The sequence below is a fragment of the Pipra filicauda genome, unplaced genomic scaffold (assembly GCF_003945595.2).
Source record: "Pipra filicauda isolate LSUMZ 115617 unplaced genomic scaffold, ASM394559v2 scaffold194_size2289513_pilon, whole genome shotgun sequence".
Classification (NCBI taxonomy): Eukaryota; Metazoa; Chordata; class Aves; order Passeriformes; family Pipridae; genus Pipra; species Pipra filicauda.
This window is the reverse complement of record NW_024104303.1, coordinates 2,187,222-2,205,588: the sequence shown is the minus strand read 5'-3', so window position 1 is coordinate 2,205,588 and position 18,367 is coordinate 2,187,222. Positions and strand designations below refer to the sequence as shown.

At 40.0% G+C, this 18,367-nt stretch overlaps 1 protein-coding gene and 1 long non-coding RNA gene across 5 annotated transcripts in view; one reads left to right on the top strand and one right to left on the bottom strand.

Annotated features, from left to right (window-relative positions):
• The window catches only part of LPAR1 (lysophosphatidic acid receptor 1), a 115,324-nt gene that overhangs the window by 73,036 nt on the left and 23,921 nt on the right, over window positions 1-18,367 (bottom strand). For 3 of the 4 annotated variants that reach the window (XM_027747064.2, XM_039380407.1, XM_039380406.1), the window contains exon 3: window positions 7,412-8,159. In XM_027747064.2, the coding sequence (XP_027602865.1) occupies window positions 7,412-8,159 (748 nt within the window). Of the gene's footprint in view, window positions 1-5,651; window positions 6,169-7,411; window positions 8,160-18,367 lie in introns of those variants that run through there. The other variant, XM_039380408.1, reaches the window with a different exon arrangement.
• LOC120323086 lies at window positions 7,731-11,004 on the top strand. The gene is made up of 3 exons (XR_005563228.1): window positions 7,731-7,845; window positions 10,216-10,323; window positions 10,747-11,004. It is a non-coding gene; the product is annotated as an uncharacterized LOC120323086 (long non-coding RNA).

The following is an 18,367-nucleotide window of genomic DNA, read 5'->3' as shown; positions in this document are numbered from 1 at the left end:
CTTAATAGCCAAGCACTAATGGGAAGAGATTTGGTTTGGGGCTACTAGACAAAATTCAAAACGACCCACCAGAATTCATTTGCAGGACAATAAATGAAAATCATTGAGTGAGATTTAGAGAGACAGATTAAGTGTCAGAGAGCACACATAGTACCCCTTTTACTAGCAGCACGAAAAACATCAAGCAATCAAGAAACACGATGAAAGTCCAAGGAGTCCTAAATTTAAGACACATTACTATCACTGCATAATTATGTAGAGATTACAGCTTAGATCCTTGGCAAGTTTTCATGCCTCCATTATTTTAACTGAAAGTAGAAAACCTAATCGATATTTAACAGTTCTTTGTGAAAATTTGCCTTCCTTTTACCAAACAGTGCTAGACCCATCTAATATAGCAATCAAGCTGTATTTAGCAAGAAAAAAAAAATAGACATCTACATTTATAAACATAAAAATGTTAGTCCACTTGTTATGAATCACTGACTAAAAATCCCATTTTTTGTTGTTAAATCTGAATGATTTCACAATGTAACTTTCTAAGAAATACATGCAATAATATAAAGACTTCCATTCCACTTCATCTACTTGCAAGCTGAAAGTACACCTTTTTTTTAAGTCAATACCAAAATGTCATTAGGATGCACAGGGGAAAAAAACTCCAACAAAAAAACCAAAAACATAATACCTAATACATCAGAAGTAGAAACAGCAAACCCTGGAAACCACCCCCCCAAAAACTGTATGTGTTATTTTCCTCCAAGGAAGCTTCTGAAGAGCAATCAGAACTACTCTTAAGGCCTTCCACTAAAAGAAGAGAAAGAAATCCAAGCCATCAAAAATCCTGTAGAATAGATAATGTGTGCTATTAAAAAAATAATTTTAATTAAGATTTCACTTTTTCATGCAAATGTTAGATGATACAGCTTGAAAGTATTGCTGTCACACTGCAGCTCTAAAAGCATTATGACAAACCTTCCCTCTCCATACAATAGTAATAAGAATTTATTTTGTAAACTCTATGAGCTCTCCATTTAGACTACAGTCATCAGCAACATTTCTCAGTTTACTCGACTGTGGGGTTAAATTTACAGTTTATGCACTTTTAAAATATACTTATCTAAAAACACTGGGACTGCACATAACTGCACCCTGTGTGCTAGAACAGAAAATCATTGATGCTCAGACTTGTATTGCCTGCACCAGTTCCAGAGTTTATTGCCTTGTTTTTCCGCCAGGACTAAATCAATACACAAAGTGACGTTACTATGATGCAGGGGTCAGACAGGGTTGGTGACTCTGAACTGGCTCCCCTGTGCTGACCACAGGGTAACACGGTATTTATGGCTTCACACTGCTTCACTTCCAGAGAAGAAGCTGTGAAAAATGCTGCTCTCGTATGAACTCCTGCCTGATCTTACTGCCCAGCATGGCTTTCTAATGAAAAGGTAATAAAGTCAAGGAAAAAAGCCCAACTGGATGCTACTTTTATCCCCCATGGGGCCACTGCAACCTGACAGAAGGACATCTCCAAGCTAAGATGACATGCTTAGTTTCAGTCATCTCAGGAAAAATGCCGCTGGAGAGCTCATCTCTCTCGACACCAGAAGGACTCCTCAAGGAGGAGGTGAATAGCTGATCTTCCAGCCACTGGGCTCACAGTTAAACCTCGGCTTCTCCAAAAGATCCTCTCATAAGCTGCATTGTGCTACCAGGGCTGATGCTTGCTCTGGCCTACAAGAATAACTTTTCATGCATAGGGAAGATCTGTCAAATTTTGAGTGACACCATAACCAAACTCTGTCTAGACAAGATCATCTCCATTCCAGTCCAGGACCACATACCAGGTAACTGGTGAAATATATTTCATAAGGCTCAGGTAGGTCAAAGGCCTGTGATTCAGAGGACAACAAAGATAAACCATTCCAGTTAACCACTGGGCACTGCATGAGGGGTATGGAAATAAAGACATCAGACATGCCTTTGTCAAGACATGATGTGCTGTTGATCAGACTGTAGAACTATTTCACAGTCTTTTTATTTTCTACTGATAATCAAGTGTTTTTACTGCATGAGGGGGAAAGTAAGTAAAGATCCAGACCTCATGTCAAAAGAGACAGTGCAGACATCGAAAATGTCTTTTTAAAAATGTGCTTTCACAGAACTTCAATTTTTTTGATCCTGAAATGAAATGCTGCATATCAGTCAATCATTCAGAAAGGTCAAAGTTATCAAAAATGCACTTTATTTGCTTTAACTGTCTAGCTACAGCATACGTGAACATTCACATGCATTAATGTAGTTATTTGTTGCTTTCCAATCCCATTTGGTACCTAGATGTGAAAGAAAAGCTACAAAAATAAGTCTCGTGCAATTCATAACTGCAGCAAAGAGGGCAAGAAAAAAGCTGTTGCAGAGCAGTTCTACCCGTCCACATGTTTATATTGAACTTCCAGATGTTTTTCTTGCATTTATTCCTTCGTTATAATAAGTAAGGAACTGCCTTCAAACACAGTAAGACTCCTTTAAATCAAAAGAGTTTATACAAAAAGAACCTTCATTTTTTCATGTGTGCCCACATTAGTTTCCCAGTCTTACAGAGTAAACCTCATTCCTGCAAACAAAGAGGATGATCTTACAGGCGGGAAGTCTTAAGCGTCGTTTTACTTCCCAGGAACATAAAGGGTGTTTTGTAAAGAAATCACGAATCTACTGTTTGCTCTCCCTACATCCTGGGGGTTAGCTGTGGTGCTTGGCTCAACAGGCATGCCTAATTTTGCCCAAACACCCTTGGGAATTCACATAACACAGAAGGCTAATAGTCAGGATTAGTAAAATACACACAAGAAGAGTTGTTGCTATTATCGTTATTTAAAATTCAGTTACAAAACCTCAGTATGGCAATCTTACAGCCTAAATTCTAAACAGAGAAGAATGCTCAAAGACGCATATCGAGGAACATGGCAGAGTTATCCACATTGTAACAACATGAGGTGACAAACTAAGGTTGGATGTTTCATCAGCATTTAGGCAGGAGAAATATAGGCTAGCTTTTCAGCAGTAACATTCTAAGCTGGTAATTCTCTACAAATGCAGGTATATAGGAACACTTGAAAGACCCTGGGCTTTCCTGCCTTTTTCCAGGCCAAGGAAATCCAGTCCAGAGCTAGTTTTTCCAGGCCTGAGCTCTGAAATCCTTCATTTGCTGCTTTCACTGCTTCTTAAAAAAGCCAAACCTGCATCTGGCCCAGCCAAATCCATTCAGTGTCTCACTATGACCTTCACCAGAAAAACAGTTTAGCTTTGTCTTTAAATGTAACGTGAGAAAACGTGGAGAACGGAAGAGAGAATGCCAAGTTTCAGCTGATGTATCTGCTCAGTTTCTGCCTGTTCCCTGATTGCTCATTTTAAGGGAAACTTGGTGGTGGTGAAAGGCAAAGTGTCATTAAGCTGCAAGCCAGACCAGATGTGATTTTATGGCTATGTGGAGTACACAGATCAGTCCCTCCTTAGTCCCAATGCAAAGGAAAGACATGGTCTAGAGAAAGAGCTTTATGTTTTTTGTTACTTTTGAAAGATTTCAAAAGCAGCCTTGTTAGAAGAAAAAAGGGCTCAGCTATGAAATCACTTCCTTGTGTTTAAAATCTTTTACTCAAGGAAAAAAACACAAAAGAGCATGAAAAAAAAAATCTGTTCTCTGCTTTTGACTTGTTCCTAGGATTCAGCATGCCACCCGCTCTGTGGGATGACACAGTGTGCCAGATCCCGACCGCTCCAGCCAGCGCGTCAAGCGGCCACAGCCCTCCCCGCACAATCACCCTCTTGTCAGAGGCAGCTGGCATCCTCCCCGCACATGCTGACAGCATCACCGCCTGGAGGACTGCACCCCCTTTAGGGTAGCTCTTCCCCTTTCGGACAAGGCAGCAAGGCGTGAGGAGGGCAGGCCATGCTAGGCAGCTAATGAACAAGAAACTCTTGTGTTAATTCCCTCCCCCTCCTGTCCCCAAAACACAGTGAGGATGGGGACAGGGGAAAAGATGCTCTTCTGCGTGCAGAAGCAGCGTGGCTTGGGAGTACAGCCAGGAGGATAACTCCAGGACACCCGTTTATGGAAGTTTAAAAGTCAAATGAACAGTTCATTGCTGCCCCATTCACAAGGGGGTTAGTTATGGCTGAGCAGCATTTCAACAAAGATTCTAACATGAGGAATGGTTTGTCTCCCTCTGCCAATGCTCATACATTTACCCAGACTCCCATTTCTGTTTTCTCTTGGATGCCTGGGCACCATCTCTCTCCTCCAAAATGAATTGTCTTCTCCTGTGTAAAGCAGGGTGACACACACCAGCTCCCTTCCCCACTCAGCTATGGGGCAGAAGAAGAGGGAGAAGGATCTTCAGAATAAACTGAAACACTTCCTTTCCCATCTTCACCTCCTGCAAAAAGTTGGTCTCTGCCCTAAACAGCAATGTATTATTACCCTAATCTGCACCATTAAAAAAGGCAGGGGTTCTTTTCCTCTGTGTTATTGAAGCTCACTGATGCAGAAAAAGCCATACTGCATGAGGTGAGTGTTCAGCAAGTTTCTCCATGCAGCCTAAGACACACACTTTTTCTGCCCTTCCCAAGATAAACTTGCAGCACTACCTTTTGAAGAAAGTGTTCAGGAAGTATGATACCTGAAACAAAATCTTCTGTTTATGAAAACTTTAGGCCGGACTTATAGGGAGACTGCGAGTAGTGACAGAGCAGCACACCCACCTGATCAACAGGCTGACCACACCGCCTACTCCACACTGAGATATGTCACCTACGCAGCACTTTGAAGTGATGCTTAGCTTTTTTCTTTAGAACCAGAAAACAATCCTCCATTGGAAATGCAAATTCAGCAATATGGGATGGCACTCCTTAACTAATGGCAATTAATGAACATTTCTTAACACCTTGATGCACAAACATTTAACTCCCCCAAAAGTCTCTGTGGTTGCCCCAAAGCCTAATTCTTGGTTTCAGTCTATTATTTATTTATTAAATTAAAAAAAACCAAACACAACCCTACACTAAAACCCCACAGCTGTTTCCCAGCCATCTTTATCTTGTAACAGTGTCTTAGAGGTGGTTAGGATGTGGAAGCATTGCTGCTTCTTTACACTATAGCTCTGAGACTGACCTCCTCCAGCTAAAGAAACCATACTGCTGAAGAAAAAACCCCAAACCAAACCAAATTAAAACCCTTGTAAAATAATACCAAGGTGGGAGCTGCAAGTACAGGGTGAAGAGTGTCACAGCCTAGGAGTGCCTTGCTTCCGTCAAACAGATTTAATAAAATAGTATGTTATCACTCTTTGTAAACAGTGTTTTATGCAGATTAGAAGAGGTGCTAAAGTACAGTGTGTGCAAAGCACTGAATGAAGTGCAGCAGTAACAAGAAATAAGTTCCTGTTTGAATTTTGAAGAAAGCTTCAACACTTGCTACCTGCAGTCTGAAAAATCTTGCCTCTCTGAGGAATCAGAGGTATTACTGAACTACGTCTACAGCTAAACTGGAGTGACATTCAGTTTAGTTAATGTCACTTAACCCCAGGAATTGTTCCACTGTTTCCAGAACAATACCTGAAAAACATATGGTACCTATTACGGAAAAAAAGGGTCACTTTATGTTCCCTGTGTACCTGTACTGTTGTAGTCACAGTGAGCGGTCTGTACATCTTCCCTCTGACCTCTGCTCCTAAGGAGAATAAAAGACAGTGCAACAATGCACCTTTCCAGCTGCATACATACCTCTAGTCCCATACATGCTTGGGATTAGCTGACATCTGATATTTATTCAGTGACTATTTACTCCTGCATTGCGTTGGTGTAAGTGCTCACTATTTTCCACACACTTATTTTTTTTTTTTTTATTTTTTTTTCCAAGCCTGAGCCAGTCTGTCACCTTACAGGAAATACTCCACTGCTGTATGAACAGTAATTCCTTCAGGAAGGAAAACAAGGAACTATTTCCCCAAAAGAAGACTGCAAAACCTGAATTTTCCTTATGTTCTTAACCTCATCTTGCCTTCTGCCAGGAGGATCATGGAGGTGGGGAGGGACAGACTTCCAAACCACCAGGAAGTCGAGATTTTACCCATCACTACAGTCTCCCTTGCAAAACTCATAGATATTCTTTCCCTGAAAAGAAAGACACGTAGGAATACATCTTATCAATGGCTGAATAGGTTAGTTAAATGCACAATTCACATTCTGGTTACAAAGCTAATCACTAGATCAAAGTGCAACACGTAAATTCTTACACTAACATGTGCGTTGACACAGTGACTCACACCAAACCTCTGCAACTATTCTGTCATGTTTGTGGTAGAAAGCACAAGTCATGGTGTAAAGCTATGGGAATCATGATGTCACAGTGAGAAACGGGGCTAAGTTTTGGGGCTTTCTGGACCGAATACTGTTAGATTTATGGACTACTAGGGTAACCTTTTGATGCAACCGGGTACTGGAATCTCAGGAGACCCATGTACTGTGCTGGAAGACCTAATAGGTGGGAACATATGCTGGGACAAGGAGACAACCTGCACCATCCCTGCCACCTTCAGCTCACTGTCATCTGCAGCAACAAAAAACAAACTGCAAAGAACATCACCAGGCAATGATACTCAGTAGTCGGGCTGTGCTCCTGCATAAGCAAACAGAGCCCAAGACAAAACCCAAATAAAGTCATTCACAAAATGACAGGAACCTCCTGGGTCCAAAGTGTGTTACAGTATTTTCCTTACATTTCCCTGTTTTCCAAGCCCTAATGCTTAGGCACCTCCTGAGCAGTGTGCTGGAGAACATCAGTGCTCCATGTCACAGACACTGAGATGTGTCAAACATTATAGACCTAAGTGAACGGTATATGCAGTCCTGCTTAACACACAATCTTTTCGTGAATAGCCTGTAGTCCCTCATTGTTCTCCAGATATCAGAGTTTTGCATGAATACACACACCACCTTTTGGGTAGCAAAAAAGAAGACAAGAGGTACTTCAGTGGAAGATTGAGATTTCTTGTACTATTTTAAGTTTTCAGCTATTTGGTATCTTCAAAGGCGAAAGGGCAAACTCTGCATATGATAGGCTGCTGCAATAGGTTTTAAACATGCATTGCTGCAAAACCCCACCACATTACATCTTGGGGTTCTGGATTTTCACCAGTTTCATACTACAGGGCCGAGTGACTAAGTTTCTTCTATCAAATTCCACAAATATGCTTGCTAGTGCCAACACAGTAATGAACTCCGGGCGTTCTTATTGTCTGCACCTCTTCTAGAGTCTTCTAAATGCTGCTGACCTCCCAGAAGCCAGACATGCATTACTGAAATTACCTGGTAAGAAACAAAGAGGAGAGAACAGAGTGGGAAAGTAAGCACTTACCAAGCACAATGACCACAGTCTTCAGGAGGCTCATCATGGTGTCCCGATTTCTGCGGGGTCCAGAACTGTGTCTGGACATTCTCATAGTCCTTTGGCGAACATACCCAAAGATATGAGCATATAGGACCACCATGACCACAAAAGTGACCAGGTTGAAAATAGCCCAGAAGACCAGGTAGGAGTCACTATAGAGTGGTGCCATGTTGGAGCAGTGAGTGATATCACAAATACAGTTCCATCCAACACTGGGTATGGCACCCATGACGATGGCCATAGTCCAGATAACAACAATTACGACGACCACTCGCCGGTTGCTCATCCGAGTGTGCAGCTGCATTCGGAAAACTGTAATATGCCGCTCAATAGCAATGGCCAACAAATTGGCTACAGAGGCTGTCAGACTAGTATCAATGAGACCCTGACGGAGAAGCCAGGTGCTTACAGTCAATCTTCTAGTGTTGGGTCCTGTGTTGAACATTAAGTAAAAGTAGGCCAGCCCTGCAAAAAAGTCCGCAGCGGCTAAGTTTGCCATTAAGTAATAAATAGGAAAGTGGAATCGGCGGTTGACATAAATAGCCACCATTACCAAGAGGTTGGCCAGCATTATGAAGATGCAGACGGTAATCCCCAGTCCCATTACAAGCTTGCTGACAGTGTTCCATTCAGTGGCTAGATATTTTCCACTTCGGTTATAAAAGAAGGCAATGGTTTCATTGTAGTAGCACTGTGGTTCGCTCATGGCTGTGGACTAAAAGAGGGGAAAAAAGAGAAAAAAACAAAACAAAAAGAGAATGACATCAGAACTGAAAACATATGACTGCCTCCATGGATGAGACATGCATGAAGAGCAGGGAGGGGGACAGGGAGGGAACACGCTTCAGAACAAATTTAGTTTTTCAGACCAAATGGCATTCCACAACTCGCAAACAATTGCTCTGAGGAGTCTAGTAACAGCAACCAGATTAGAAGCAACCAGAAATGCTTCCATCTGCTCTGGGAGCCAGCAGGACTTCTGATGTAGCCGTAAATTGCATAGAAAACGAGCTTCTGGCCAACCAGACCAGTTCAAATATTCACTTAAAGGGAAAAGCATGCAATTTGTAAGTAAGAAAAGTTAACTCTGCTACAGGACACCTTGTTTATGTTATCAGTGCATAAAACTGTTGTTTGAGAGTAGTGATGTTAAAAGAAGAGCTTCTCAAAGAGGAGAAAAAGTGGATCACATTTACGAGCAGGTTTTAACTCTTTCAGTTTTCCATCGGGGCATTCCTTCTTGTCCTGTCTTAAGAAGTAGAAAGAACACCCTAAATATTAAGATTGCCAATATGCTCTGAGACTGTGAATTACCAAGGGCTGTGTTTGTCCATAGAGCATGAAAGGCTTGTATGAACAATAAAGAAACCTTGACACTGTATTTGTATGAGCATCAGCCCTGTTTCTAAGCAGGGTTTGAAATACAGAATGTTTTTAAATATAACACATCAGAACTGACTTATTCCAATTTGAAGTAGGAGTGAGCCAAGAAATAAGAAAAGCAATATTTGGCTTAACTAGTGTTAAAAGCATCTAACCTTATTTCCTGCATTAAATATTGTTATGGCTATGTCAGGGAACACAGGATTAATTTTTCTTGCAGAGTACTCTGCCAAGAACAACTATGGGTGCAACAAACAAGCCCCATACCTCACCAGAATGTGGAAGTTTTGCATAAAACTGTTGGCTCACAAGAAAATGCTTAATGAATTTCCTTTCTCAGTTACAATCAATTACTTGAGGTGTGATTCCCAAAAGGTAAACCTTAGAAAAAGAAACTCCTCTGAATAACAACCTGGCTCCTTGTTTAGTCCATGTATACAATGAGGATGTAAAAATAAGAATTAAAAAAAAAAAAAATCAAACCAAGAAACTCATGTCAAAAACGTGACTTTCTACACAAGACTCAGAAGACCTGCCTGTGCTGCTTTTATGGATCTGAAACTCAATTGACTAAACTTGAATTTTTACAAAAGAAGGACCAGTTTTAGCAAAAAAAGCAGGTAACAAGCCCAAACAAAGAACAGATGAACAATACTAAAAGATGACAATTTCTTCCCACTAAAACGTACGAACTAAATCATATGTTTTGGACAGTTCCAGTCATTTTGCAGGAAGTGCTACAGCTAAACTAACTCTCACATTGAAATCAAAAATGTACAGAACTGGGAAACAGCATTAGTAACTGGACTCATGTGAGTCCCAAATGCACTGCATGACATTTAAATTTATGATAAAGAAAAAGGTCTTTTTAGAAAGATTTTATTTCCAACCTCAACATCGATCAGAAACATTTGAAGGTCCAGGATAAAAAAAAAGCTAGAGTAAACACTATTTCTCAGCACAGTGAGTATAAAACTTTTACTGTTCCTTTAGGATACATTATATCTTAGGTTTGAAGCCTTTTGGCCTTAATTATTTAAGAATTTTTAAAAGTTCTCATGTAGGATCTTTCTGTTGCATAGAAAAAAATTATTTACAAGGGATATTTAACAAAAGGAGACCTAGCTACAAGACATCTGGCTTTAATTCTTTGGTTAAAGACCTTGTAGTAATAACAGGTCAAATATAAGAACCCTTGAGGGAGAGAGGAAGTCATATGAATGAATTAGTGGCCCTTATAAAAGCTTGCCAACATCTGCAATAATTATGTGAATACATGGGGTTTTTGCTTTCTGTAGGAATATCTGGATGCAGGATCTAGTGGATTTTTGCAGTCCTGAATAAATTCTCTTTCCCTATATATTTGTTGATCTAATTTTTTCTTTCAGATGCCTGCTGCCCATATATAATGATTCCTGCTCCAGTGTTGCTCCTTTGGAAAGAGGCCTGCTACACCTGGAAGAACACATATTTTTAGTTCAGAAATTTTAAATGTGGTAGGTATCATGTTTTTACTTTTTTTTTCTTCTTTTTTCTTTGTGTCTTTATTTTGCACACAGGCTTAGAGTGTGAATTATTCCTTGATTTTGTAATATCCCCCCTAACATTCGCATATGAAATCTGAAACAAGATAAAAAAAAAATTGACTTATTCATAAAATGCCAAGCCAGGGCTGCATGTATGCAACACTCATAAGAGTATGTAAAATGCTACAGAGTCAGACTTGTTAAATTTAAAGACATGACAGCACTTGAGCAATCTCAGGGAAGTTAGCACGAGGCTTACTTGCTGCTTCTCTCATTTTGAAGACAGAAAAACAAAACACTGTTCACATAAGGGATTTCGGAGAAGCTTTGTTTTTAGGGCATTCTAATCCAAAACCTGAGATCTCCTTTAAAAGTAATCTTTTCACTCCCAAGGGAAAGAAGAGCACAAGAAGAGACAGTTTTCTGGCAAAAGTTCAAAAAGGGGACTTCCAGATGATCAGCTTTCTCGGATGCCAGCATATATCATAACGGAAGGTTTTGACCTCCCAGGTCACAAACATAAAAATCCCAAGGCATCACATTTAGCCATGATGCTGACTGGAAAGGCTCCAACAAGAGGCAAATGCAATGTATCTCTCAGTACTGAAAGTGTTAACATACCAAAAAGACATATGCAAGCAGGCAGCTCCATCCCCTCTCCTGCCCCTGCAGGAAAAGGGGCAGGAAAGTTTATATTTTAATTTCCTGAAGTTTCACTCAGTGTGTTTCATTGCCTGGGTAAGCCAGATGTGTGGTGCCCCGAGATTTACCTCATCCATTCAGTGTATCTCAACAGAAGTTTAAAACAAACTAAGCTGCAAATTGCCCATGTTAACTAAAGCCTCTAGAACACAACTGTGTAGAAAAAGAAAACGTCTGAGTTATAAACCAACAAGACATATAAAGTAAGATGGAGTAAAAGCAGGCTAAAATCAAAATCCCCTCTCACCATATGCAGCTGACTCAGGACCCAGTTGTCCCAAAACACAGAACAAGAAAATTCCAAGAGTACATGGAATTAAATCTCTCAGTATCATGAGAGGTAGTTATAACCTCAACACAGTACATACAGACCAGGAAAGTTGGCACCAGAACTTAATAAGCAAAACTCACTCTTGTTCTACAGTCAGCAAGTAGCCATCCAATGGCTAGAACCTCACCTTAGCCTTTTCAGCCATTATTTGCTACACTTGTCTGGTTTTCTCCTTACCTCCGGTTATATGGGATAACACCACTGGGGTACCAGTGGGGAGACTGGGAAGAACAGCCATTGTAAGCAACTTTCCCATGTTTTGTGTTTGATTCATCTTACTGCTGCTCCACCTCTCCATCATAGCCTAAAGAACAGAGCAAGGATTTGAATCCACAGCATGGGGCAGCTTGACAGTGGGATGACCTTGGGTGACTAGCCCGTTACTCCCTGCCCCTCCTGGGGAAGAGACCAGGCTGGAGAAAGCACTGGCTGCCTGGAGCAGGAAGGTGAGAGGAGATCTCTGGATCCTGCCAGCTCAGTTGTGAGTGACAGCCCATTGGGTGAGGGCTGTGTATGGAGAGATACTTAGGGTGGAAAACAAGCGCCAAAAAGTTTACAACCACTACTGATTGATACTGCCTAAACGAAGCATTAGTTAGCACAGGGTGCCTAAGGGGCAAATGATCAGTTTAAAACCTCTCTGCAATCTGAGAGTCTGGAGAGTTCCTCAGTCCCAACAGGGAAGGGAAAAAAAAAAAAGAAAGAAAAGAAGGGCCCCTATCTCCCCACCCTCTGTATGCCTGGGTGCAGTTATTTCTTGCAGAGAGAAACAGACCTGAACATTCTTTGAATACTAAGGTCTGACTTTTACGGAGGTTTTCAAACTTGTAAGCCACAAAAATGAATCCATATTCAGGAAAACTCTTAAAAATATCTTAACCCTAAGCTCTCCAAACACAACTTGCTCCTCTCTTTTTTTTTTTTCCTTTACTGAATTAACCTCGACATGCTACTATTTTCTTACCCAGAATACAGAGGAGATGAAAAACAATTTATTTGGCTAATATGGGAATGGTAAACTAAGACTAGAGATAACTGTCTTACATCTTTACATTTAGTGCAGAAGCGAATGGAAAATCAGTAGCACTGCTTTCAGCTTCGGTAAATACTCTTAAGCTTACCAACATACCAGAAGGGCTAGAGCTGAAAAACTTCAGGAAACTGCCAGCTTCAAAATCCCCAAAGAAGGGTATAAATTAATATCTTTAAAATAAGGATAAGCAAGTAAGTATAGGAATAATTGAACCAATATGTAAATACTTTCTCAACCCACAACTGCTAAACATGGCCTTTATGAAAGTAAAGTTGTAACAGATGAGGAAAAAAATCCAATTTGCAAAAAAATTTCTCTACTACCTAATGAAAAGCATAAACTATTTTTCAAACTGCAGAACACAAAAGAAGCAAAAGCTTTAAAATAAAGAGAAAAGCAGTGTTTCCTTTAAAGATAAAAGTAGAAGTTAAAAAACCTTATGTACAGATACATTTTCATCTGCACAATGAAAGCATAAAACCCTACCACCAACATCCAAGAGCTCCTCCTCTTCAAAATTGCATCTTCCAAAGTAATTCACTCAATGGACTTTAAGAAAAACCTGTATGATAAGATATGGTGGTTTGGTCCCAGCAGGTTACTTCATTTCACTAGGCTCATTTTGCCCTTCACATAGCTGAAAAGACAGGAGGAAATTAATCTCTCTGTAAGGGGATCTCTTTAACTCTGTTACAACATGATAAAGCATGAAGTTACTTAAGGATCGTGTGGCAACAGCTAGCATCTCCAGTAATTTTTAGGATGCTTTTATAGCAGGCTTTATTACTGCAGAGTCTTAGAGCTGACAAAGATACCAACTACTAGAAAATGAACTGAGAATTTCTTTGTATCCTACAGTTTATACGTGGAAAGGGCAGCTCAGCATATGTAGGCACTCAGTGTAGCAAAGAGACCCAGGCAGCAGCAACACTGGGAAAAGAGGCAATTTTATTGTTTAATTGACAAGTGACACAGATCCTGTTGGAAACTACAACCTCCACAGACTGGCTATAAAACCAGGGAAGTTGTTGACCTTCCATAGAGCTTATTCACTGCTGACTACTACAAAAGCAAGTTCAAAAAAGCTTCCGTGAGTTAAAAAAGGAATGCGTGAGTTCAGGAAGTCCAGCTAACTCTGAAAACGCCTTTCTTTCGGAAGATGACAGAGTCTCTAACTATCAGGTCTGAAATCAGCCCTACATCTTTCGAGGACAGACAAATTAGAAGCCATGAAACTCCCTATTCAAACACAAGAGCATTAATGAAGAGCAGTAATGGTCAGAAGCACACTGAGCTGGCCCAAGAAGGCCCCAGGTTGCGAGCTCTGTGGTTTCAACTTCTCCGTTTTCTACCGCCGCAGAAAGGAAGCGCGCATGCACCTGCAAGCATGTGCACACTTGCACACACACCTGCACATGAAGTTTCTTTCATTGCAGAATTCTGCAAGCAAAAGGAGATTTATGATATTGAAAGCTAGAAGAACTGAAAAAAAAAAAAATAACAAAAAGACAGTAAACTCACCTGTTCGCAACTTACCCAGTACTTCAGACACCATTTTGTTGTTGCACCTTTTACAAAGATTTCAGATGAGCTCTGTCCCTCACAAGTACTACCTATATCTTATGAATATTTTCTAGTTGAGGTGGAAATGAAGGCTGTTTGAATTAGGGCACAGTTCTACATCATCACATCCTCCCCCTATATTGCTATGATGCCTTATATACTTCAATTAATAAGGATTTGTTTTTTCTCTGCCCTTCAGCTCTGCCTTCCAAGCTTCTCTAACGGGAGATCACCACCGTAATGTGGAGGTACTGCAAAAATAAGCTAATTGGCTTTGCCACACGGAGAGCATATTGACCCCAGATTGGCTACTTGCACCCAAGTGTCCCTACAGAATACAGAAAGGGTTCCTGCAAAGCTCTTCAAGATTTGTTTACTTCTAGGGGAGCTTACATGACAAGGTGAGCTTCACAAACACTAGCCAAACACGGGTACAAGCTCAACCACCTGTGGCTTTGTGGGAGACAAGGAAGACAACTGTATTCCCCCATCTCATTTAGTGACTTAAATATTCCACCTCTTATATCTTCAAAAAAAGTCTTTGTCATGATGCTGACAGGGCTTCTCCACTATCATGCCCAGTTCACTTCCCAGTTGCCTATCTGCCTTACCCTCAACCTGAACATCATAAACAGATATCCAACCAGCTGTGAGTCCCTGAAAGCTGCTGTGAGGATGAGTGCAGTGCAGGACAGACCTTTGTCAAAGACCCCAACCCTGGTAAGATTTTTCTGCACCAGAGAGGTGCAGAACACAGTCTCCTATCTGTGCACTTCAGAAACCAGAGTGGAAGTAACGAGAGGAGGAAAAAAAATACACCTAAGACATCCCAAGTGAACTTCTATGCATAATGCTTTACAATATGCATCCTTCAGGCCAAGATAGGTGCTCAGTAAGCCAAGCTGGAAATTAATTATTGACTACAGCAGCTGAAAGACTGCCATTTTATGCTGAAAAAATGCTGTAGGCTATTGGGGTTGCTTCCATCTCCAGGGCACACCTTCCATCACTCCTCACCAAGCAAACCAGCAAAGTGAGCACTTGGGAGAGTTTAGCCTAGAAGCAAAATGCTTATGTTAATCAACATAGCAAATTTCATTTTGGGGCTGGAAATTGAGATATAAAAATGAAAACAAGAAGACTGTCCTGTGTTTACCATAGCAAAAAATTTTTTTTATGAAACACGCATTAGACAACGTGGGTTTCTTTGCTTTTATGTACTGAAATATTTGTGAAATACATGAACAGAATGTAGAAAAATCTTTCTCTCTCTGAGCTTTAGTAACAATGGTGTTTCTGTAAGTAACTCGTTCATACAGTACTGAGCAGCTGCCTATAAGGCAGTATTGGTCAGCTTAAACAAAACTGAGATGTGTTTTGAACCCCCAGTAATCTCACCTAGTATAAAAATCAAAAAACCCACAAAACATACTAGTATTTTAGTTTCCCCTATGATGTCTGTAACTAGGTGGATATACTTCTATTCTGATATATACTTTTAATCTAATTCTAAACTTCTGTCTCGTATTGGTCTCATAAGCCACCAGCGTGCCTGTAACAAACGTGGATAGAGCCTTCCCAAATTTCGTTCGTGAAGCCCAGCCATGATGATGAATTCTAAACTGTTTCTACCAGCCTCACCATTTCCTTTTGCTCTCCCATTTCCTTTATTCATCACCACCATAGATCTGTTTTGGTAAAGAGGCTTATTTGTTTACTCAGCTCAAAGAGGAGAAAGAAATCTACACCTTTGTTGACTGCAGAAATTTGGGCATCAGATCCAAAACACAAATCTTACTGAAACTTTGTTGGAGAAAATAGCACAGCACAACAGCTGTGCCATCCCACAGCAGTCTATTCCCAAGCATACTATAAAAAGAATGACCATTCTGTGGCAATGATAGTTTAAATCTCTTCCACTCCAATTCAAACAAAAAGAGGAGAAAATAGAAAGTATTCAATGGTACAGAGCGGGAGAAGTGTTTTCTGGCTCTGGCCATGAAAGGCCACTATAATGGAAAGTGCTCTGGATTTCTCTTTGGAACAGCTGCAAGGTATTTATTTAAATGTACTCATTTACTTCTAGTATTTGGTTGATAGGATCCACTGCTGGCAAAAGCAAAGAAAGAATGATGAATTTTTGTTATTTTCTTGTTTTAAGCATTTCTGAAGCACTGTTGGAAGTCCCTGATTCATTAAGCAACTGGAGCTCAAATCATTTCTTCTTCAAAGCTTTTACTGCAGAATTCATCTCATGCCATGCACAAAGAAAGAAGATGCTAATCACTTCACAGAGTACTTTCATCAGTTTAGATCACCACTTGTGATGTTTCTTTTTTGCAAACAGCAAAGCCCACTGGGATGCTAAATGCTTCTTAAAGAATGATTTAACTTTCTGATTACTGCATTATCAGACTAGTCAGGTTTCTATGAGATCATTTTGCTTATACATAGCAGAGGTATGAAGTCATAACATGTACGACAAAATATCTTCAACTTAAAAATCAAAAAGCTCTGTTAACGTTTTATTCCTCTCTCTTTAAGAACAAAATGGCTTAGCTAATCAGAAATCTGTATAAATCACATATTGTGACTTATTGTGATTTATTTGAGATCATTTATTGTCCTGCAATAAAACACTGTTGCCAAAAACTCAAAGCATATTTGAAATTTTTTTTGTTTCGTTGACTTCTTTGACATATGGGGAACGCTGTCCCACACGTATTTTCTATTTCAGATCTCAGCTATGGACAGATAAACTACCCTGGAACTTTACTGATCCTTCACCTTTACACATGACCAAGATGCCTGTGCTCTTAGTCATCACTTGTGTCTGGTAACAAGATGTTGGGGGGCGGGGAAAGAAGATGAGAGCTTTGGATAGGTCACTGCATTGGGAGGGGATGAAGAGACATGACTGTGGCAAATGCATTGCTTCAATACAGGGCTGTGGAGAGCATCAGAAGCAGTTCCTATATAAGAATATTTTAAGATAGTAATAACAATTTCACATCTGGTATTGAGAAGTGACCTTCAAAAACTTTTTCAAAATGTGAATCTTTTGACACCTGACTCAGAAGACAAATCTTGGGAAAAGAACCATTTGCAACTACATTATAGCAGGAACTTCCCTTATCGTGGTGCCACCACGAGCATCTGCAGGATTGAAGCTCAAGCAAAAACCTGTCAGGGTGGGCTCTGGATTGCAAAACCTCCTGCTGAGGTCTCTGAAAGTCTCTCCCATGGTAAATAAGCATCTGTTCTTGTTTGCTCAGTGCAGTAAAACGACTGATGATAGGCAGAGGAGTATTTATTAGTGCAATGTATACACACATGCACATGTACATATATGGGTATACAAAATAGATAATATTTACTTCTGAGTCTAAACTGACTAAATGTGAAGAAAGCCAACTATGCTGGCAAAACTAAAGGAAAGTTTAAAGACAAAAGAATAAAAAAAAGATTAAAAATAAAGACAGTTTAAAGTAAAGTAGCAAAACACTTCTTTTGTAACTAAGATGCCATCTAGCTCATGCAAAAAGCATGCAAGGTTACTTCCAAGTTTAAAAAAAAAAGTCCTTCCTTAAAACGTTAGTCTCTAAATGTCTTCTGCAGCACACTGTGGCATCTGCTCAGTTTTAAAAGGTAAAATAATGTCCTCTGGGGAAAAAAAAAAGTATTTTAATCAATGCTGTTTTCTAAACTATATCCAAAAATTCACTTGTATGTCAACAACTCATAGTTATTATGAAAAACACTTTACTTCAATACTTCCATCCAGTGATTATCTCCTTATATATGTCTCACTATGTCCTTGTCTGTTAAAAAGGTCTTCCTTATCCTCAGAAATATACACATGGTTCCCAGCTGATTCTTTGGAGATCTGATCCTTTTACATACGGTTGAAGACTTATATCAACCATCAGATCCACAATGATTTACTGATATCTGTGGGAATTCATGCAAGCATGTAACTCTTCAATTACAGATATCAATTTTGAGCCTATTTTTACAACATAAGGTTGAGAGAATGATATTTTTTTCTGCCATAATTTCCCACACTGAGATACGAGTCTTTCCTTTGCTTCCTCTTGTAATTCCTTTTTGGCTCCCAAGACAAATCTCATTGAAACACAGTCTCTAAAATTCAAGCATGGACAGAGAGCTGTCTTGGTTACTAACTAATGATCAGAAACATCTATTTATTTCTAGTCTTTGGCCTAGTGACAAAAGTCCAGGCAGAATGTATTTGGCCAAAACTTCCCTGCAGACCCAGGACATGTGCATTTATTCAACACAACAGAAGGGTGACTGTGCTGATCATCATGTCTTTTACAAGTGATAGCTTTTCTTCCACTCGTTCTCACACCACAGCTGATCTT